At 44.5% G+C, this 17,345-nt stretch overlaps 1 protein-coding gene across 1 annotated transcript; it reads right to left on the bottom strand.

Annotated features, from left to right (window-relative positions):
• Positions 1-5,063: 5,063 nt before the first annotated feature.
• On the bottom strand, positions 5,064-16,928 carry ARFRP1 (ADP ribosylation factor related protein 1). The gene is made up of 8 exons (XM_039719524.1): positions 16,797-16,928; positions 15,773-15,872; positions 15,305-15,392; positions 14,757-14,839; positions 14,001-14,082; positions 13,770-13,840; positions 7,453-7,553; positions 5,064-5,996 (listed from the first exon to the last, which is right to left on the bottom strand). The coding sequence occupies exons 2-8, from the start codon at positions 15,863-15,865 to the stop codon at positions 5,909-5,911; spliced, it is 606 nt and encodes a 201-aa protein (XP_039575458.1). The 5' UTR covers positions 15,866-15,872; positions 16,797-16,928; the 3' UTR covers positions 5,064-5,908.
• Positions 16,929-17,345: the final 417 nt, after the last annotated feature.

Below are 17,345 nucleotides of genomic sequence, written 5' to 3'. Positions count from 1 at the left end.
TACTCACAGGGTACTTACTAGTCTTTCCCAGCTTGTGGTGAGCTATCCCATGATCATGCCTCTTCTCACAGCATGAAAATGAGCTGTCAAAATTTCCATCATGCTGAGAATGTGGGTACAGCCCTGGGAGGGCTTAATCCTTGCCATGTGGGATTGGTTGGTCTTGGCTTTTGTCCTTTCCAGGAGGCTACAGCTGCCTTTGCCCCAGTGTTACTGTCTCTGCAGGGCAAAGGCCCCCAGCGTGGTCTCTGCTGCTGGTCAGTACTGGGGGTTTCATGTGTACCTGCCAATATCTTGATTAAAAATCAATCTTGTTTTTGTCAGAGGAGCAAAATCTTTCAACGGGGCAGTTGAAAATCTTTCAACCTCAGAACCCCCCAGGTCCTCTTGTTCCTGGCAGAAGAGCCCATCTGAAAGCCATTGGTCACAAAACCCAGCAAAAGCTCAGCACGAACTCGATGATCCATGCTGGCCACTCCCAGCTCAGGATATTTAATGATTCTCTGAAATACTGAGTTGTCCATACATTCCTTTGCCTGTTACTGTTACAGGCAGTGAGGAGGTGCTGTGCCTAACACCAGCTTCTGGGAACAGCCCGTTCCTCTTTATGACTGCCTTATAGAATGCTTTTATTCTTTGTCGGAGTCTGACTCAAGGAGGAAAAATTTCTAATGAAAATCTCCAATGAAATAATATCAGGTTCTCTGAATTCTGAGAACTGTCAGAGGAGTTCCTGTCTATGAACTGAATTGCAATGCAACAGAAACAACTCCAGAGGTTCCTGTTTCAGGAAAACACTTAAAAATATACTTAATTTCACAGTGAATTTAGTTTGCCCTCAGAGAAGTGCTTCTGGTATGTGCTGAATACAGATGGCTTAAGGCTACATGGGGTCAGAGGTTTGGGTTAGTTCCTCCAAATGTTTAGCATGAAATACGTTGAGCTGAAGGATATATTCTGCAAATGATGAATAACAGAATCCCAAATTCCAGACTGGGCCTCAAGGATCATCTAGTCCAACCTTTCTTGGCAAAAGCATAGCCTAGGCAAGAGGGGCTAAGCACAAAAATAAGTTACTAGTCATGAATTAGCAGTGTTGGTGACAATGCTACATATTGGTTCAAAGGGTTTTGTTTCAAGAAAAGGATCCTGTGTGTTCTGAAGTGAATGTATCCACTGCCTCTCCTTCACAGCTACCTTGGGCAACACGTGGGGAAGGTGGGACTGCACAGACAGCTCAAGAGAGATGTGAGGAATGTGGTATTCAAGAGGACTCTCATAACAACACAGGAATTTTGAAATTTCATTTGGCATCAGCAGCTTCAAGGAAAAAGTGCAACCAAGGAGGAATGAAGAGATTCCTGCCTCCTGATTTTGTGTTTAAAAAAAAAGTCAGGCAGAATTCCAGCACTGTGTAAACTGCCAATGTTCCTCCTCTCCTTGCTTCCAGTTGACGAGGATCTCATTTATGAAAAACCTTTAGGTAATTTTTTCCCCTGGTACTATTTCATATGTGCTATCCATGTTTTCTGTGTGTGATGTGTGTCATTTTCCATGAGGTCTGATTCTTTTTAGCACGGGTTTGTTGCTTTACCAGGAATTTTAGGCATCACTCCCTTCTGATGTAATGGGTGAAGGCTTGTGATCAGATGCAAGTTGTGCAGATGAAGAGATTTGAGAGCAGACACTGCTGAGAGCTGGGACTAGATCATCATGAAGGCACTTTGGGAATAAAAAAAGCTTGAATGTGTGTAAAGAAATGAATGGAAAGCCCCCAGGAGTCGACATGGAAGCTGGTTTTACCAGAGGAGCAGAGAAACAGCTCCCTTAGGGATTGCAGAAGGACAAAGAACAAAACCCAAGGGTAAAATTGCAGGAAATGCCCAGGGTCAAGTAAACAATAATGTGTTATCCACTAGGAATGTTTCACATGGGATTTCCAGGTGGTATAAAATTCCAGTGTAAAAAGCACCTGCTCCAGTTTTTTAGCATTCATTGTAAGGGCTCAGCAGAGGGGAAAGGCTCTTGGCATCTCACCACTCCCCCTTATCTCTCAGGAGAGACATTTGAGGCAAATTTGAGTAGAAAACGGTGCCAGGAGGGAATTGTGAGAGGTCACCCAGCCTAGAACCTCTCTGCATGGCAGGGGAAATTCAACCTGTCTTCATTCATTGTTCCAACTGGTTTTGGGAAATCTATAGACAAATACTCAGGAGCCTGAAAACAGCCCCAAAAGTGAAGGCAAAGTGAGCCTGTGGTGCTGCTTTGGGTAAAAGCTGAGGAGCAGCAGCAGAGCTGGACATGGAGGCAGCATTCACTGTCCTTCATGTGTGGACACTGCTGGTTGTGTGCCAGGAATGACCATCAGATTTTTTAATTTAAAGAGATGTATGTCAAGTGCAGTGACAACACCACTCATCCTTTCTCTAGAAGTTCTCTCCTTGATACAATTTGCCAGGAGAGAGATCCCAGGATAGTGTTAAAAATCCAGTGAAACACCAAGATCAATTCAGAACCCTCCAAAAGTACTTTAAGGCAGGTTTTTAGCTGAGCCTTACAGTTCCAGACCTGTACTAGCACGTCAGAGTCAGCTGAACACTTCTGGAAATCATGATTAACCCAACAGTCTCATATACAGCTAAAACATCACTGCTGAACAGACTCATTCACGATTGTGATCTGTATTGTATCAGCAGATCCTTTCCCTAAATAAACTGCTGGATTTGCTGGCTGGATTTGTGGCAGCAGTACACAAGCAAGATGGTAAGAAAGGAGAGACTAAAAATAGCTCAGTTGGCAATAAAACCATACTACAGCACTGGATATTAAGTCCACCTCTTGATGATGGCTTGATTTCAGTTTATGAGAGTCAGAATAATGGCCAGGGGCACAGACCCCAAAGAGCCTCTGTTTGCTCCACTTTCTGAGACAGATGTTAGCAGCCAGAGACTGGACTAAGGTGCTGGACTTACTCTGAAGCTGGGTCTGATTTGTCTTGGCATTTTCCATGGTTCTGTGGAAGGGAATGTCGTGGGAAGTGGGATGAGCTGTGACCTCAGCACCTCTGCAACGCAGACCCTCAGCGCTGCCTTGCGTGAGGCTGGGATTAGATCAGAGCAGCCAAGAGTGCTGTAATCCACTTACTCTGCATCCTTCCAGAGCTCCAAATGAAGATGGAATTGCCAGCACACACACGCAGCACTGGAACTCAAAGAAATGCTTCAGAAGTGTTTTTTTTTAGCTCGTGCCTCCTGCTGCTACCAGCTATTGCATGTTAGCATAAGAAATTCCAGATGGGTGACAGAATTCCAAATGGGTGAGAGAAATGTAATCATCTGTCAGTGCTCAAATAAGGCCAAGTGGGATTCTCTGCTGAAGTCATTGAACTCTTACCTTAATTTCATGGACAGCAAAGGGAACAGGGATTGCAAAGTGCAGATGATCAATCTGTATCCCCTCAGGAAGATAAACCAGCTCTTTAAGCAATTTCATTGCTGTGAACAGGCATGGGCAAAACATGTCCAATGCAAATGTATAAAACAATCTGGAAAATGGACTAAATTTGAACTTTGAATTCAGAAACATTCTTGCTTTGTTTGAAGTCTGGTAGAGGGGTCATTTGAAACCAAAAAAGCATTTCAAATAAGTCTGTGCTTCCCATAACTATAAAATATAAAAATTGTTTCATTTCCAATCAAAATATAAAAAATTGTTCCATCTGCTGGGATACTGCTGTGGAAGGTCACTTTGAATTAGAATGAACTTTACACTGGTGGTTTCAGAGAAATCCTCCCTGATTTGTTGTTGCCAGAGCACACTCATACATACCTACCCCAGCGTGGGTATGTCTCTGGGAAATCAACTCGCCCACGCCTGAGAACTCGGAATCCTGAGGTCAAAACACTGCCTTTAAGACACCCTGCTGATATGGACCACAAAGCAGTCTGTGTGTAGAAACTGTTTTGTCCTTTCTGGTTTCCCAGGGAAAAAAGAGAGCAAGAGATCTGAAAACAATATGTGGAAATCTTGGAAAATCCCTTGTGTCCTAAAGAATAGACATTTCAAGCTACTTGACTGAAGTGTTTTGACTCTCAGCAAGGAACTTTTGTTCATTAGTTACTGTTTTACATCTTCAGTTTAATTGTCAGTACCAACTCTGCCAACCAAAGCAGCCAGGGCCACAAAGTCACCTTGAAAACACCCAGGCTTTCCAAGTGTTTTAAAAGAACCCAGTGACAGAGATGCTCCTGATAATCAAAGGCCATTGGTTTTCCAAAACTTCAGTATTCTTGAAAAATCTCAGTCCTGCATCACATGCAGCACCCAACAAAAGTGCCACTTCCTACAGTGGGTGAGTGATTTCCAAGGGATCCTCCACATTCACAGAACACACAAAAAAAAAGACTGGCTCACAGGTCTGAAGGAGCCTTACTGAGAAGCACAGGTTCTGCTCTTCTGTTTGCAATGTTTTCTTTCCAAGGGATCCTCCACATTCACAGAACACACAAAAAAAAAGACTGGCTCACAGGTCTGAAGGAGCTTTACTTCTCCTTCTGACAAGCACAGATTCTGCTCTTCTGTTTGCAATGTTTTCGATGACTTCATGAACTTAATGACACAGCCCAGCTGCCTTTGTGCTTTGACCCAAATGTGAGCATGATGTTCTCTCTCAAAAAATATCTATGAGTTCCATGCAGGAAATTTAGCAGAAAGTTCTTTGACAGATGCCAACTAAGAGACTTTAAACAAATACTATGGACTGGCTCAAGTACAGCTTGAATGATGGCTCCTTCATTATTATGTCAGCAAACAGCACAGAACATTCACCAGTGCCAGGAGTAAATAAAACAGCAGAGGAGCAACACCCATTGCCAAACCACCATGAAATTCAGGTAAAAACTCATATTCAGGGAAAAGATAATGATATATCAGCAGATCTAGCTGAGTAGGTGATGTAAGCACTGAGCACTGTTTGTTTTTTGAGTGCTGCCTTTCTGTTTTTTCTACAATTCAAAAGGGCTAAGTACTCTTATTTCCAAATACCACTGTTTCAGCCAGGGAAGTTCAAATAAGTAGGAAGCTTTATTGCATACTGATTTCTTCCTGCCTAGAGGTTGTTTTCAGCTTAGAAAGATCACAGAGAGGGCCTTGATTCACTCCAGTTACAGAAGATTACTCTTAGGATTAAAGAGAATGCACAAAGAGACTGGCAGTCAGAGCAAGGCAGTGCTTCTGGAATCTGTGTCCTGCTAGGAATATCCATTTCAACCAGCACAGCTGGATTTGATGAGGTCTTTTCCAGCATTAACAATTCCATGATCCAATGACCATTGTGCATTTGCTGATTTCCACATTTGCTTTTACCACAGGTTAAAGTTATGAATCAACACCCCGAGTGAAAATCAAGTTCTAATCAATGCTGTCTCTCCCCACTACACAAACAGCAGCATAACAGGGCCACAACACCCTGGAGGAACATGGGGCTGGAGCAGCAAGGACCTTGGCAGCTAGGAGGAACAGCCATTCCCCAGGCTGCTCCTCCCCTTCCACATTCACCTATGCATTTCCTTCAGGAGTTCCTTCATGTCACCAGCCTCCAGCTTGTTAGACTCACAAATCAGGAATCACAAAGTAAGATAGTAGAAAATTAAGTCTTTTGCATTGGCAACAATGTGTAGGTTGCTACATAGGATGCTTGGAGGCCAATGACAATACTTAATGTAAGAGATTCCCACCCCCCACCCTGTTGGAATCCTTGGCTCAATTTTTTTTGGACACAGGAAGAGAATATTTGTCTCCAAACTTAGGAAAGAATCAGGTGTAATAGGAATCCAGTGGATCACCTTCTTTAAAGGGAGCACAAAGTGTGTGGAAAGAGACTGTCCATTGCTTGGGTGGCTCGGAGCTCCTACGTGATGTCCTTCTTCCTTGGGGGGCGGTGGATGTTCCTCACCACACACTTCACCATCCATTCAATTCCTTCATTCACCCCTTTGCTGAGGGAGGAAGGCAAGCAGAAAAGGTTTTAAAATAAAGCAACAACAAGAAGCAACCAAGAACAGAAACATGGATCATACAGGTCCTAACTAAGCCCTTACACGAGGAAGGGAGGGGCTCTACACAGTTATTTGTTGGCATTTCTGTGTTATTTTTCACACAGGCAAACAGGGATCTGATTTCTTTTAGCTCAGCAATATATACCTCCATCCTTTATTTTTCTGTTATTTGTCCAAGTCTACACCCAACTTAGTCACCAACTCTGTGGAAATCTTGGGATGAACAAGCATCAAACCCACCTGACAGCTGGTTTGAGGTCATTTTGCCACAAACCTCACATTAGTTGTATAAGATCTTGCAATCTTGGCTCCATCTTTGTGTAATCATCTGTGCTGGGGTTGCCAAGCAAGTCAACACCTTGCTGGCCTGCACAGCTCCCCAGCCATGACTTCCATGAGTTATTCTTTTAGTGCAAGCTCAAACTGGAATTTTGAAAGGAAATTCCACACAGATCAAAACTAGAAATGTTTGCACAAATAAAGTTATTATCTAATACTTCTCTTCCAGTCAGTGCTTGAACACTGTTCTTGTGGTCATTCACCTGCTTAATGGCATGTGATTTATAGCAATGCAGACAACAGATTTTTTTTTTTCATGGTTCAGGAAGTTTTTGTTATCCTTTGCAGTAACTTGTATGATAACACCGAAAAAAATTCAAAGCTCTTGGTTCAGCCCAGGCAGTAATTCAGCCAGGAGCGTTTCCACCACATGGAACAAAACTTTTGATTTATGCCAAGAGGCACTTTTCACTGAAAGAACTGAAAGTACAAAGAACAAAAGTACTGCGAGACTGGATACGCAATAATGATGCTGAGATGTCAAGAATCCAGTGGGCTGGTCAAGGTCGTGGCACGCAGCTTTGTAAGACCCAAATTAGGGTCTGTTTTAGTCATCCAATCTTAAACCACAGGCATCCCCATGTAAGAGGACTCCTGGAAACTGTGATATCATCCCCATCACGAAGCTCTTCTGCATGCCAAAGAATATGAAAGCAGAAACATAATTATGGCAGCAGCAGTGAAGCACCACCCATTTCTCAGGCAGAGGCATCAACAGTGGTATTTTCAATTGACTTCTAACCTAAAAACCAGGAGTTGCAGCAAACCAACATCTGCAGGGATTATTGTGTAAGGAGAAGGGATGATACAGGACAAGAAATATGCCTCCAAGTCCCACTGCTCTCAGCCAGGAATACATTTCCACTGTGTTTTACAGGCAAGATTGACAGCTGAAGTTACTGAGCTGGTGCAAGCCCAAGCATCTCAAACAAGTGTCTGACAGTGCTGGAAGGAAGCTCCTTTTCAAAGCTTAATAACTCATGTAGTGCTGCTCTGTGTGTGACACCCCACAGCTGCTCAGTCAACCCATTCTCAGTCTACCCCTTCTCATACTCACCCAGTAAGGGCTGAGCAGGCTTGTGTCAGGCAGTCTCTCTTCCCAATTTTGTTAATGCAGTCACTAAACGCTGTCTTGATATCAGGTATCGACAGACAAGTCTGCAAAGGAAACCAAAGCAGAGCTTTTTTGTGCTACAAGACATGGTGACCTTTTTCCACAATGAATCCTACCAGGACTGCAGCCTACCATGACATCAGTCAGGATGGTAATGCTATCAGGTTAAACCCACCCACCCACCAACACAGTAAACTCACCTCTTCACATTCCAAACAAATGAGCATATTCTTTTTTCAACCAAGAGAATGCTGTTTGCTGACAGCACACACACTGCCTCACCTCCCTGATCCTTAATCTGTACAGTTCTAAGCAAACAGTCCTGAAAATGAGCACAACCTGCACCCTCTAACGAGATCCCTTCCAAGCTGCTCCACAGCATATTTACCAGGACACTACAAGAGCTTTAATATTTACAAAGCCTTTTGAAAGAGTGTCCCTGCCACAAGCTCAGCTGACTCTTTGCCAGCATCCTGGGCACTCTCACAAAACAAGCTGTGATTTTTCCTCAGTTCTCAGCACTACAGCCATGTCCCACCAGCACTTCTCTGTCTGCATTCAGAGAAAAACACTGGCAGCACTGAATGCAGCACAGTTTCTGATCACTGTGCTCTTGACCCCCAGCAGGTCCTGAGCTTCTGTAAGTCTGCAGGAGGCTGCTGGGAACAACAACACAAATCATAACCCCCCAGTAAATCAGTGGATTACTTTCCCCACATAAATCACACTTTCACCACAAAAATCTTAAAAGTACAACAAAAGCAAACCTGCCCAACTGAAGCCTGGACTTGCACCTCCCTGAGCTCTCAGTGTTCATTTTTCCCCCAGAAGCCTTGGACAAGCCATTTAAGCACTTCAGCTGGCCATGAGCTCACATTCCCTCCTCTCTGCAAAGACATTCTGGACCTTCAACAAGTCTCAAATATGTGTTTGGAGCCTTCAGTCAGGCCCACATATGTGTTTTGGACAAATGTTTACACAAATGCCAAACTGGACCCTTTGTGAGTCCTGAGGATCGGACAAGTGGACACAAACTCTCAGAGAACAGAAATATTAAAATTGTTACCAGACATCCATTTGCAAAACACTGATTCTGGAGAAATTAAACACTGGAAATTTTTGTGGACAACAGAAGTAGGTTTCATTGCTTATACGTAGGAAGAGATCTTAAGAAATGGCTTCCAATTCACCCAGTGCCCTTGACTCCATTAACTGTGCAACTGTTTGATGACTGTACTTTCTTATGACCTCAGATGCATTTTAAACTTGCCCTTTCAATCAGTGACCTGGAAACTGTATCCAAAAACATTACTGACATCATTCTGCAGAACCCTCAATTTAGGTCAGGATTTTTGACAAGTGAAAAATGCGCAGTTCATAGAGATGAGCTGTCAGCCACAGGATACACAGTTAATTAAAAAAAACAACAACAACAATTACTAACTTTAGACGGCGTCAGACTGGGCTTGGGAGCTGGAATTCAAACCAGTAGATCTGGAAGATGGGCAAGAGATTACAACCAACCAAGCATTCTCCATGGTTTGTAAAAGCCTGGCATGGTGTCCACTGCCCAGTAAGAAAGGCAGGTCCAAATGCTTCTTGGTTTTACCCAAAGCCCTGGACAAGTCCATTACCCAACAACTGGGAAGGAGAAGCATGTCAGTAATTTGAGCTATTTTTCACATCTTTTTTCAGTCAATGAGACTTGGCAGCTGAAATTGAGCAAATGTTTGTTGAAATATACTTGAAGCTTCTCAGAGTTTAATGTCATTGTATAATCATATACCTTTGGTTATATCCTTTACAACTTCCTCTCTCTACCATTCCTTCTTCAGTCTACCCTTCCTTTTCTGAATGATAATACATTTTAAAATATTTAAAAGAAATCAGATAAAGTGTTCAAGATACAAAGTAACAACAGAGAGCACAGTCATGCTGTCCTTGGTTCCTCAATTTCTACTTGCACAGGTAGCAAAGCAATCAGGCAATGAACTTCCCCACACCACCAGCAGAAAAGGACACCTGCACATACCCAGCAGCACAGAGAACCCACATCCTTCACCCTGCCCATCCTTGAAGCCTTTAAGAGTCCATTTTGCCCAGTGCAGCGAACAATTACAGCCATTTTTATCTCCCAGTGTAAACCATTGTTATAATTTCCCTTTCTCACCTTCTGGTACAGCTGTGGCCTGCCCCACCTTCCACAGAGCTGCCCAGCCATGGCTTTCCATGGAAATCTGTATCAGAAAAGAGTTTTGCTTCTGAGGAAACTTTTGTTTCACATTGTCACAGCAGGATGCCACAACCAATCCTGTTTTGGGAAACATCATTTTCCCCTTGGGATGAAGCAGAGCAGCACAGCAGACAGGTAACACCAAACTATCAATGCCTTGTTTTAGTGTTCCAGGGAAAGCCATGAGCTGGAATTTCATGTGACAGCAGGGGCTGAGGCAGATTATCCACCACTTCAGCAAGGGGTATCTGAGCTTCTCATGCTCAGGAGGAAATGTCAGCTGTGGCTTCCAAGTTCCCCTTCTCCCCAGCCACATTACAAAATGTTTGTTTACAGATGTGCTTTGTTTCTCAGCTGCAAAGCCATAAGCCAAGGGCAAAGAAGGGAAGCTGGACCTGTGATCACATCAACAGTGCTCTATTGCAATGACACAATCCACAGTGACCTTTCAGGAATGATGGTATCTCTGAGCCAGTTCACAGGAACCTCACACAGTACACACAATGAACCAGAAACAGATTTCCATCTCCCAAAATAACACACTGCAAAAGAGCTTTGGATGAAGACTCCTCCAGGCATAATCTAGCCAGGACTGAACCAAATTCCCCCTGTGAAGGGTTCAGAATAGCTTTACCCAAAGTAAGACTCAGCAATGGCACACCTAAAAGTCTATCAAGCAGCAAGGCAAGTTTTAGCCAAAAAAAGGTGGCATTGTAGAGCCTTTGCCCATTTCCCAAATCCACTGGAGCAAAGACAATGCTGCTGCCTGCTCTCCTGTCAGGATAAATCCAGAAGCATGCATAAAATCTCAAGTAGAGGCTCTTCAGTCATCTCAAGAGTAATCAACCATCAGAAGGGAACTAAAAGAGAAACAAGAGCAAGATGGATTGCCTAAATAAAGTACTATTTCAGATAAAGTCTGACTCACCTGACCTATGTCTGGGGTACCCTTTTTACAAGTTTGTTTTAAATTAGAATTTAAACTTCTTTGAATTTAAAGAAGAAATAGTATAGCCTCAACTGAAACTATCTTATTTAAATTAAAACTGATTTTACAGGGAAGCTGTGGGAGGTCTTCAGTTGAAAACTAGAATGACTTTCATGCAGAAGGTCTGTTTTCTAACAGCTGTGTGGAAATGAGTACTCTGCTACTCACCAGGACTCCTTGCTTTTCCAGAGGCATGAGGAGGCTTTTCAACATTCTGGAGATTTCAAATTAAATTTCCAAAATTTATCATTAAATGAGGATGGCAAAACTTCCTCCTATACATGAGTCATCATATCATCATGCAGCATCCAGTAATTTTCAGATTGTTAAATTTCAGATGCTGTTTTTGACAGGTCATGCTTTTGCAGCATTTTGAATAGTGTTGCATAATGAGCCATTCTATCCTCAAATTGTAACAGTTCATTGGAAAGCATAGAAATATATACCTTGTGTACATCTTTCAACAGCTGCATTCACATCAAAACAGCAAATACCAGTTCTGATTTAGCTGGTTTTTCTGCAATAAGCCATATTTTCAAAAGTGGCACTCTGAGCTGAAAGGGAGTTCACAGGAATTAGCAGATCTTAGATAATTTATTTCTCCTAAAAAGCAATAGTTGCTTTAAAAACCTAAACAAATTCCATTCTCCAACCCACATTTGACTCAGTTTTTAAATTATTTATAAAATAATCCAGTTTTGAAGCCCTTGCTGAACACAGAGCATTCTCCTGATACTATAAAATGTCACATTCAGTATTGTGAGAATTAGAGCTGGTGTTTTGCAGTCAATGACCACATTTTATCTCCTGGAATGACCAAATATCACTCATGCTTGGCAGTGCTGAGAGGACACAATGTACCATGGGGTTCACAGCAGAATTCTTAATGCTTCATGCAATCTCAGGTTGCATCAGCACTTTTGATATCTTGATAACAGAAAGTAAACTTAAAACCAAAATATGTCAGATGTACTATTTCTGATGTATTTGACCACAAGCCTTCTGCTGGCCTCTATAGAAATCACCAATCACCCTTAATCTCCAAATACCAGCAAGGTTAAGATACCACTTATCCTCCCTTATCATGGTTCAGGACAGAGGGATGCTGGTGAGAATTTCCTACAGTTTTATGTCTGGAGGTCCAGAGCAGAAAAATCTCTTTCAATGCTAATTATCAGTCTGGTTCCAGAGGTCTTCCATACTGCTAAATCAGAGGAAGAGAAACAGGCTACTGAATTTTCTCAACCTTAAATGAGCCTCAGTAATTACTGAAAAATAAGCTATAATCCCCTTAGTGATTTGTTAGTAGCATTGATGTCTCTTTGCTGGGTCCATATCCAATATCATTCTGTAGGAGTGGACCTCTAAATATCCAGTGTAGGTCTTTCTTACAAACAGGCAAACCTCCAGTGGGTTTAGCTTTGCTAATCTCTTGTTGTAGCTCTACAACTGCATACAAGCACTAAGTCTGTGGGCTGATCTTGGACCTTCCAGAGAGGGCAAGAAGCCAGATTTTCTTTTGAAAGGCTGTTCCAAATACCTCTTTCTAGCAATTTAAAGAAGCCCAGTTGTTCAATTATTTGAACAATTATTTGTCTTTAGTCTGGTCAGAGTGTCAGAAGAGCCAGTGTCTGCAGCCTGTAAGAAAATATGCATATACAACCAAAAGAGAAACTGGAACAAATTTCCAGGTCACTGCTTGGATCTTATCCTCAACAGGTCAAGGCAAGAGCGCAGGCTGTTCCCTGCAGAAAAGCTGTGGGGTTGTACAGAAATATGAGAGTCAATATTCTGGTTTCCACAGAAAAAAAGACAGACCATTTCCCCACATTCCAGAGACCAGAGCAAAGTCAGGACCATAAATCAGGAGCTCAGTCCTGATCTCATGCTTTTACATGGAATTACATTTCTCTTATTTCTAAGACTAGATAATCTAGATAAATTAGATCATCGAAAAACTAATCTGTGTTGTACTCATGAAATCCTGCTTCAGAGCCAAGTGATTTCTATGGAAGCCTCACGTGTTTCCACAAGTGCAATCGCTCGGACAAGTGTAAAGTGCAGAGGAGGAACCCGAGAGTATTTGCATCTTTGGAACACGGACTGATCCCAGCTGCCAGGCCGGGTGCTCCAAACTCTCCTGCAAGCCTCTGGCTCCATCTAGAGACCAGCCACTGGGGCTGCAGTCCTGGAATTCCAGGTGCAATTTCCAGGAGGAAAACACAAAAACCATCACGACCACCTCGGGCACTCTCTTCTCTTTTTTTCCATGCTGGGGGAGGTAAGGATGGCCCAGGATGTGCCACCCAAACACTGCACCACCCACGAACTGCCAAACCCAAACCAAGAGCTTTGCAGCCCTGAATACACTGGAAAGAATTCCAATTGTATTATCAGAAAAGAGCATTCCTTGCCATTCACTGCTGTCACTGATGGAATGCTCTACACCAAACAAGTGTTTCATTGAACAGATCTTATCCAATTATGGGGAAAGGATGATTTGCTTCACATACATCTGTTGTGCTATTCCTGGGTTTTAAAAGAGCAGCATAAACAAAGTGCACTAAACATTTTTTTGTCTGAATAAACAGGAAAAAACAGCATCAATATAGGCAGTCACGATACAACAAAGAGCCCCCATAGCTATGCAGTTTGTTCTGTTTACATAAAGAGTTCAAAACTATGTGCCTGTAGGAAGCTCATTCATGGCACTGAAAAAGGGCTGGAGGAGAAAGGAAAAAAATACAACTAAATTCAAAGTAATTATTTCCAGTGGTGGGAAAGTACCATAGGATGAGCTCAGGACTGTGGAACAAATTCAACATGAATGCAGAGTTCACCTTTCCAAGGCTTTTTTTCTCATTTTTTGCTCATTTATGTAAATCCAAAAAAATACAACTAAATTCAAAGTAATTATTTCCAGTGGTGGGAAAGTACCATAGGATGAGCTCAGGACTGTGGAACAAATTCAACATGAATGCAGAGTTCACCTTTTATTTTCTCATTTTTCCTCATTTATGTAAATCTTCCATAGTTTACCTCTACATCCTGTTTGTTGGCCAACACCAGAATGGGAACCCCTTCCAGAGCTTCACTGGTAATCATCTTCTCTACAAAGAACAGAAACAAAACCAGGTTTAGCCAGTTCTGAAGGTTGCACAAATGCCTGGCACAGATTCTCTGGACAGAGGGATGAAGCCAGAAGCTCCTTCCTGCATTAGTTTCATTTGATACAACCTTTCAGGTCTATTCTGGTCACACTGTACTCACCAAAAGCTCTTTTGGACTCAGAGAGCCTCTCCTCATCAGTGGAGTCAATAACATAGATCACCCCGTGAGATTCAGCATAGTACTGGAAGGAGAACACAGATATTGGTGTCAATCGGATCACTTGTCCCTCTTCCTGGCTTGATTTTGGTACAGTTTTGGTACATGTGGAGGAGATCAAGCAGCTAGAGGCAGCTGTATGCACAGTGTGCCTGGGCAGAGTGGAGGCACACAGCTTGTGCTGCCTGTTCTGCCTGCAGGCCTGACCAACACACCAGGTGGAAAAGCTCACCTGTGTCCCCCCAAAGCTTATCTCCATGGCACAACCCTGATCTGGGCTGGTAATTGCTGTCTGTAAGCAATAATGCAATTATTAAGCACAGAAATAGTGGAATTTCTGAAAAGGTGTTAATGCTAAATACTGGGGTTGTCAATGAGCCTGTGTGATTATCAATGGATTGTAGTGGTTCAGTTATAAAAGTGACAAAACCACTTCTAAAAGAAATCAGAGAATCACAGGATGGTTTGTGTTGGAAAGAGGCAACCACCTCACTGCAAACCCCTGCCAGGAGCAGGGACACCTCCCACTGGATCAGGCTGGTCAGAGCTCCATCCACCCTGGCTTTGAACATTCCCAGGGATGGAGCAGCCACAGCTTCTCTGGGCAAGAAAATCAATCAAACATTGATTCAAATAAATATCAAATATTTGTAAATAAATACAAGTATAAATCAAACAAAAGAAAAGCACAGCTCTAACCTTGTCCCAAAGTGACTGCAGCTCCTCCTGCCCACCAAGGTCCCAGAACATGAGCCGAGTTTTGCCAACATCAATAGTTCCAACTAGAAGGAAGGAAGGAAGAAAGGGCAATCCAATGAAAACTGTGGGTGCTGTAAAGCACAGACAGCTGCACACCCCACTCAGAAATCTGGGGTGGGACAGGCTTGTAGGGGAACAAACCACAGGCAGCAGCAGCCTGCAACAACACAGCAAAACCTGCAGGGAGTGATCACACATACAGAGCAGTATCAGTGCAAATAATTCCAGAACTGGGCCAAGGAATGAACTCCAGGGAAATACAGTTTGAGGACAGCACTGAAATAGGAGTTTTAATACCACAAGAGTTTCTCCTCCTAAGCTAAGAAAATCTATTTTATTCTCTACAAAAAGACCTGGACAGTTGGGAGATACAATCTCTGCATCCAGGAACTATTCTGCCCTTCTGAATTCTTAAACATTTCAAACAAAAAGCAGATATTGTCTAACTGTGCAAGAAAGCTGAAAAAATTCCACATGGATTTACTTACTGTTTAAGCCTACAGTGGTTGTGATTTTGGACAAACTCATCCCTTTGTAGTTCTTGTTAAATCGGGTTTTAGTTTGTTCAAGGAAGGTCTGAAAAAGAATAAGATAAAATATTTACTGTCAAACATTTTACTGGCTGGGGCAATCCTACCCCAAACCTGTTTAATTTCTGCACAATCCTCCTAGAGCAGATACTGCCCTGCCTAATTTTGGACAAACCACTCTTCTTGCTCCCTGTTTTAGCAAGGAAAGAAGGGATCACAAGTGATTATGGGATTACCAAAGCCTCAGCCACATCCCTGAGAGCTTGTACTAAATTTAAACAATGAGGAAAAGTTGATTGCTTGGTGTGACATCACTAAAGTAACTCGGGACACAGCTGAAGAAAGACTGACCCTTGTTGGAAGATTTATCCCTGGAGGAGGTTTAGAATTGTGTGTGCCCCCCACGGGGTGACAAAGAGCACTTACAGTTTTACCAGCATTGTCCAAACCCAGGATCAGGACACAGTACTCATCCCTCTGGAACATGTATTTATAGAGCCCTGACAGCAGTGTATACATCCTGCTCCTGCAACAAATGCCAGGAAATCAATTAGCAAACAGCTCATTCCCAAAAGCCTCTTGTGCCACGACACAAATTTCTCCCCAAGCCAGACAAACAAATGATATTGCTCCTTTATCAGTAAATCTCATATTTAGGCAATCCCAGGGGAAAAAAAAAAATCAGAGGTCTAAGAGAGATCATGAAAATAGCTCAAGATCAAATGTGGGGTTTAAAGGGGACTGAGGAAGGACTTGAATTCTTCTTGCAGAAAATGAACTTCATACAAGTATGAAGAGCAGGTATTTTGAACAAGAGCCTACAGAAGCTCACAGCTGTCCTTTGTGGTGCTGGATGTGCACACACAGGGCTCTGCTGGGTGCAGGAAGCACTGGCACCAGGCGCTGCAGCTGACTCACGAGCCATTGCAACAGCCCTGCTGCTCCAACGCAGGTAAAGGGAACCTGGAGGCAGAGCCTTGGAGAGGCAGCAAGTGCGTGCTTAAACAGCAGCTCTGAAGTCAAAATCCATTACCTAAGGGGAAATAAAAGTGTTCCAAAGCACTTTTGGAATCGGGGCTGTCACGGTAAGGGAGGGCAGGGCCAGGGGCTGCGATCCCACAGGAACCGGGGCCACCCTCGGCCCCAGCCGTGCCACACCGGGGCTCCGCTGCCCCCGGGGAACCCCGGCCCGCTCCCCTTCCGGACAGCGCCCGACCGCCGGCCTGCTGCTCCCCGACCCGGGAGATCCCTCCGGACCCACAGGATCCCGGAGATCCGGCCCTTCCCTCGCTGCCACGGCCCGTGACGGCTGAAGGGGAGCACCGGCCCCACCGCCATTTCCCCCTAAGGGCCCCGCGACACGCCCCGGGCCAGCGACAGGTGCCGGGCCAAGCTCCCGAGGGCAGCGGGCGAGGAAGAGAGCCCCGAGCCCGAAGCCGCGGCCCCTCACCTGCTCCTGGTGCCGGTGTCAGCGCTGCAGCCGGAGTCGCCTCTCACGGCTCCCCAGCGCCACCAGCCGCCGCCATTCCGCGCCCGGCGCTCTGGGAAATGTAGTCCTGCCGCCGCTGAGATGGCGGTGCGAAGGGCGCCTGTGGACTACAACTCCCGGAATGCCCAGCGCCGCCGGCCTCCCGGGGACCCCGAGTGCCGAGCGGGTGACGCGCTGGCGAGCGCAGCCGGAAGTGGGGGCCCGGTGCCGGAAGTGGCGGTGTCCTGGCGGCTGTCATGGAGGCGGCCCGCGGGGGCTGAGGCGGCCGGGGGCGCAGTGGCGGCTCAGGGAGGTGCTGCAGCCCTGGGGCTGAGGGAGCGCCCAGGCTGCGGGAGGAGCGGTGCCGTGCGGGGGCTTGGTGGACGAGAGTGGACTCCGTGGCGGGGCCAGGCCCGGCCTCTCCCTTCGCCTGTTTCCAGCAGGAGCATCGCCCTGGTCATTTCCGAGGGAAGGAGCGGCACGGCGCGTCGATGTCGCTTCTGCGGGCGAGGACTTGTTATCCAGAAGCGC

The sequence above is a fragment of the Passer montanus genome, unplaced genomic scaffold, assembly GCF_014805655.1.
Source record: "Passer montanus isolate IOZ18808 unplaced genomic scaffold, ASM1480565v1 scaffold41, whole genome shotgun sequence".
In the NCBI taxonomy this organism is placed as follows: Eukaryota; Metazoa; Chordata; class Aves; order Passeriformes; family Passeridae; genus Passer; species Passer montanus.
Note: the sequence above shows the minus strand (reverse complement) of the source record. Positions and strands in the feature narration are given on the sequence as shown.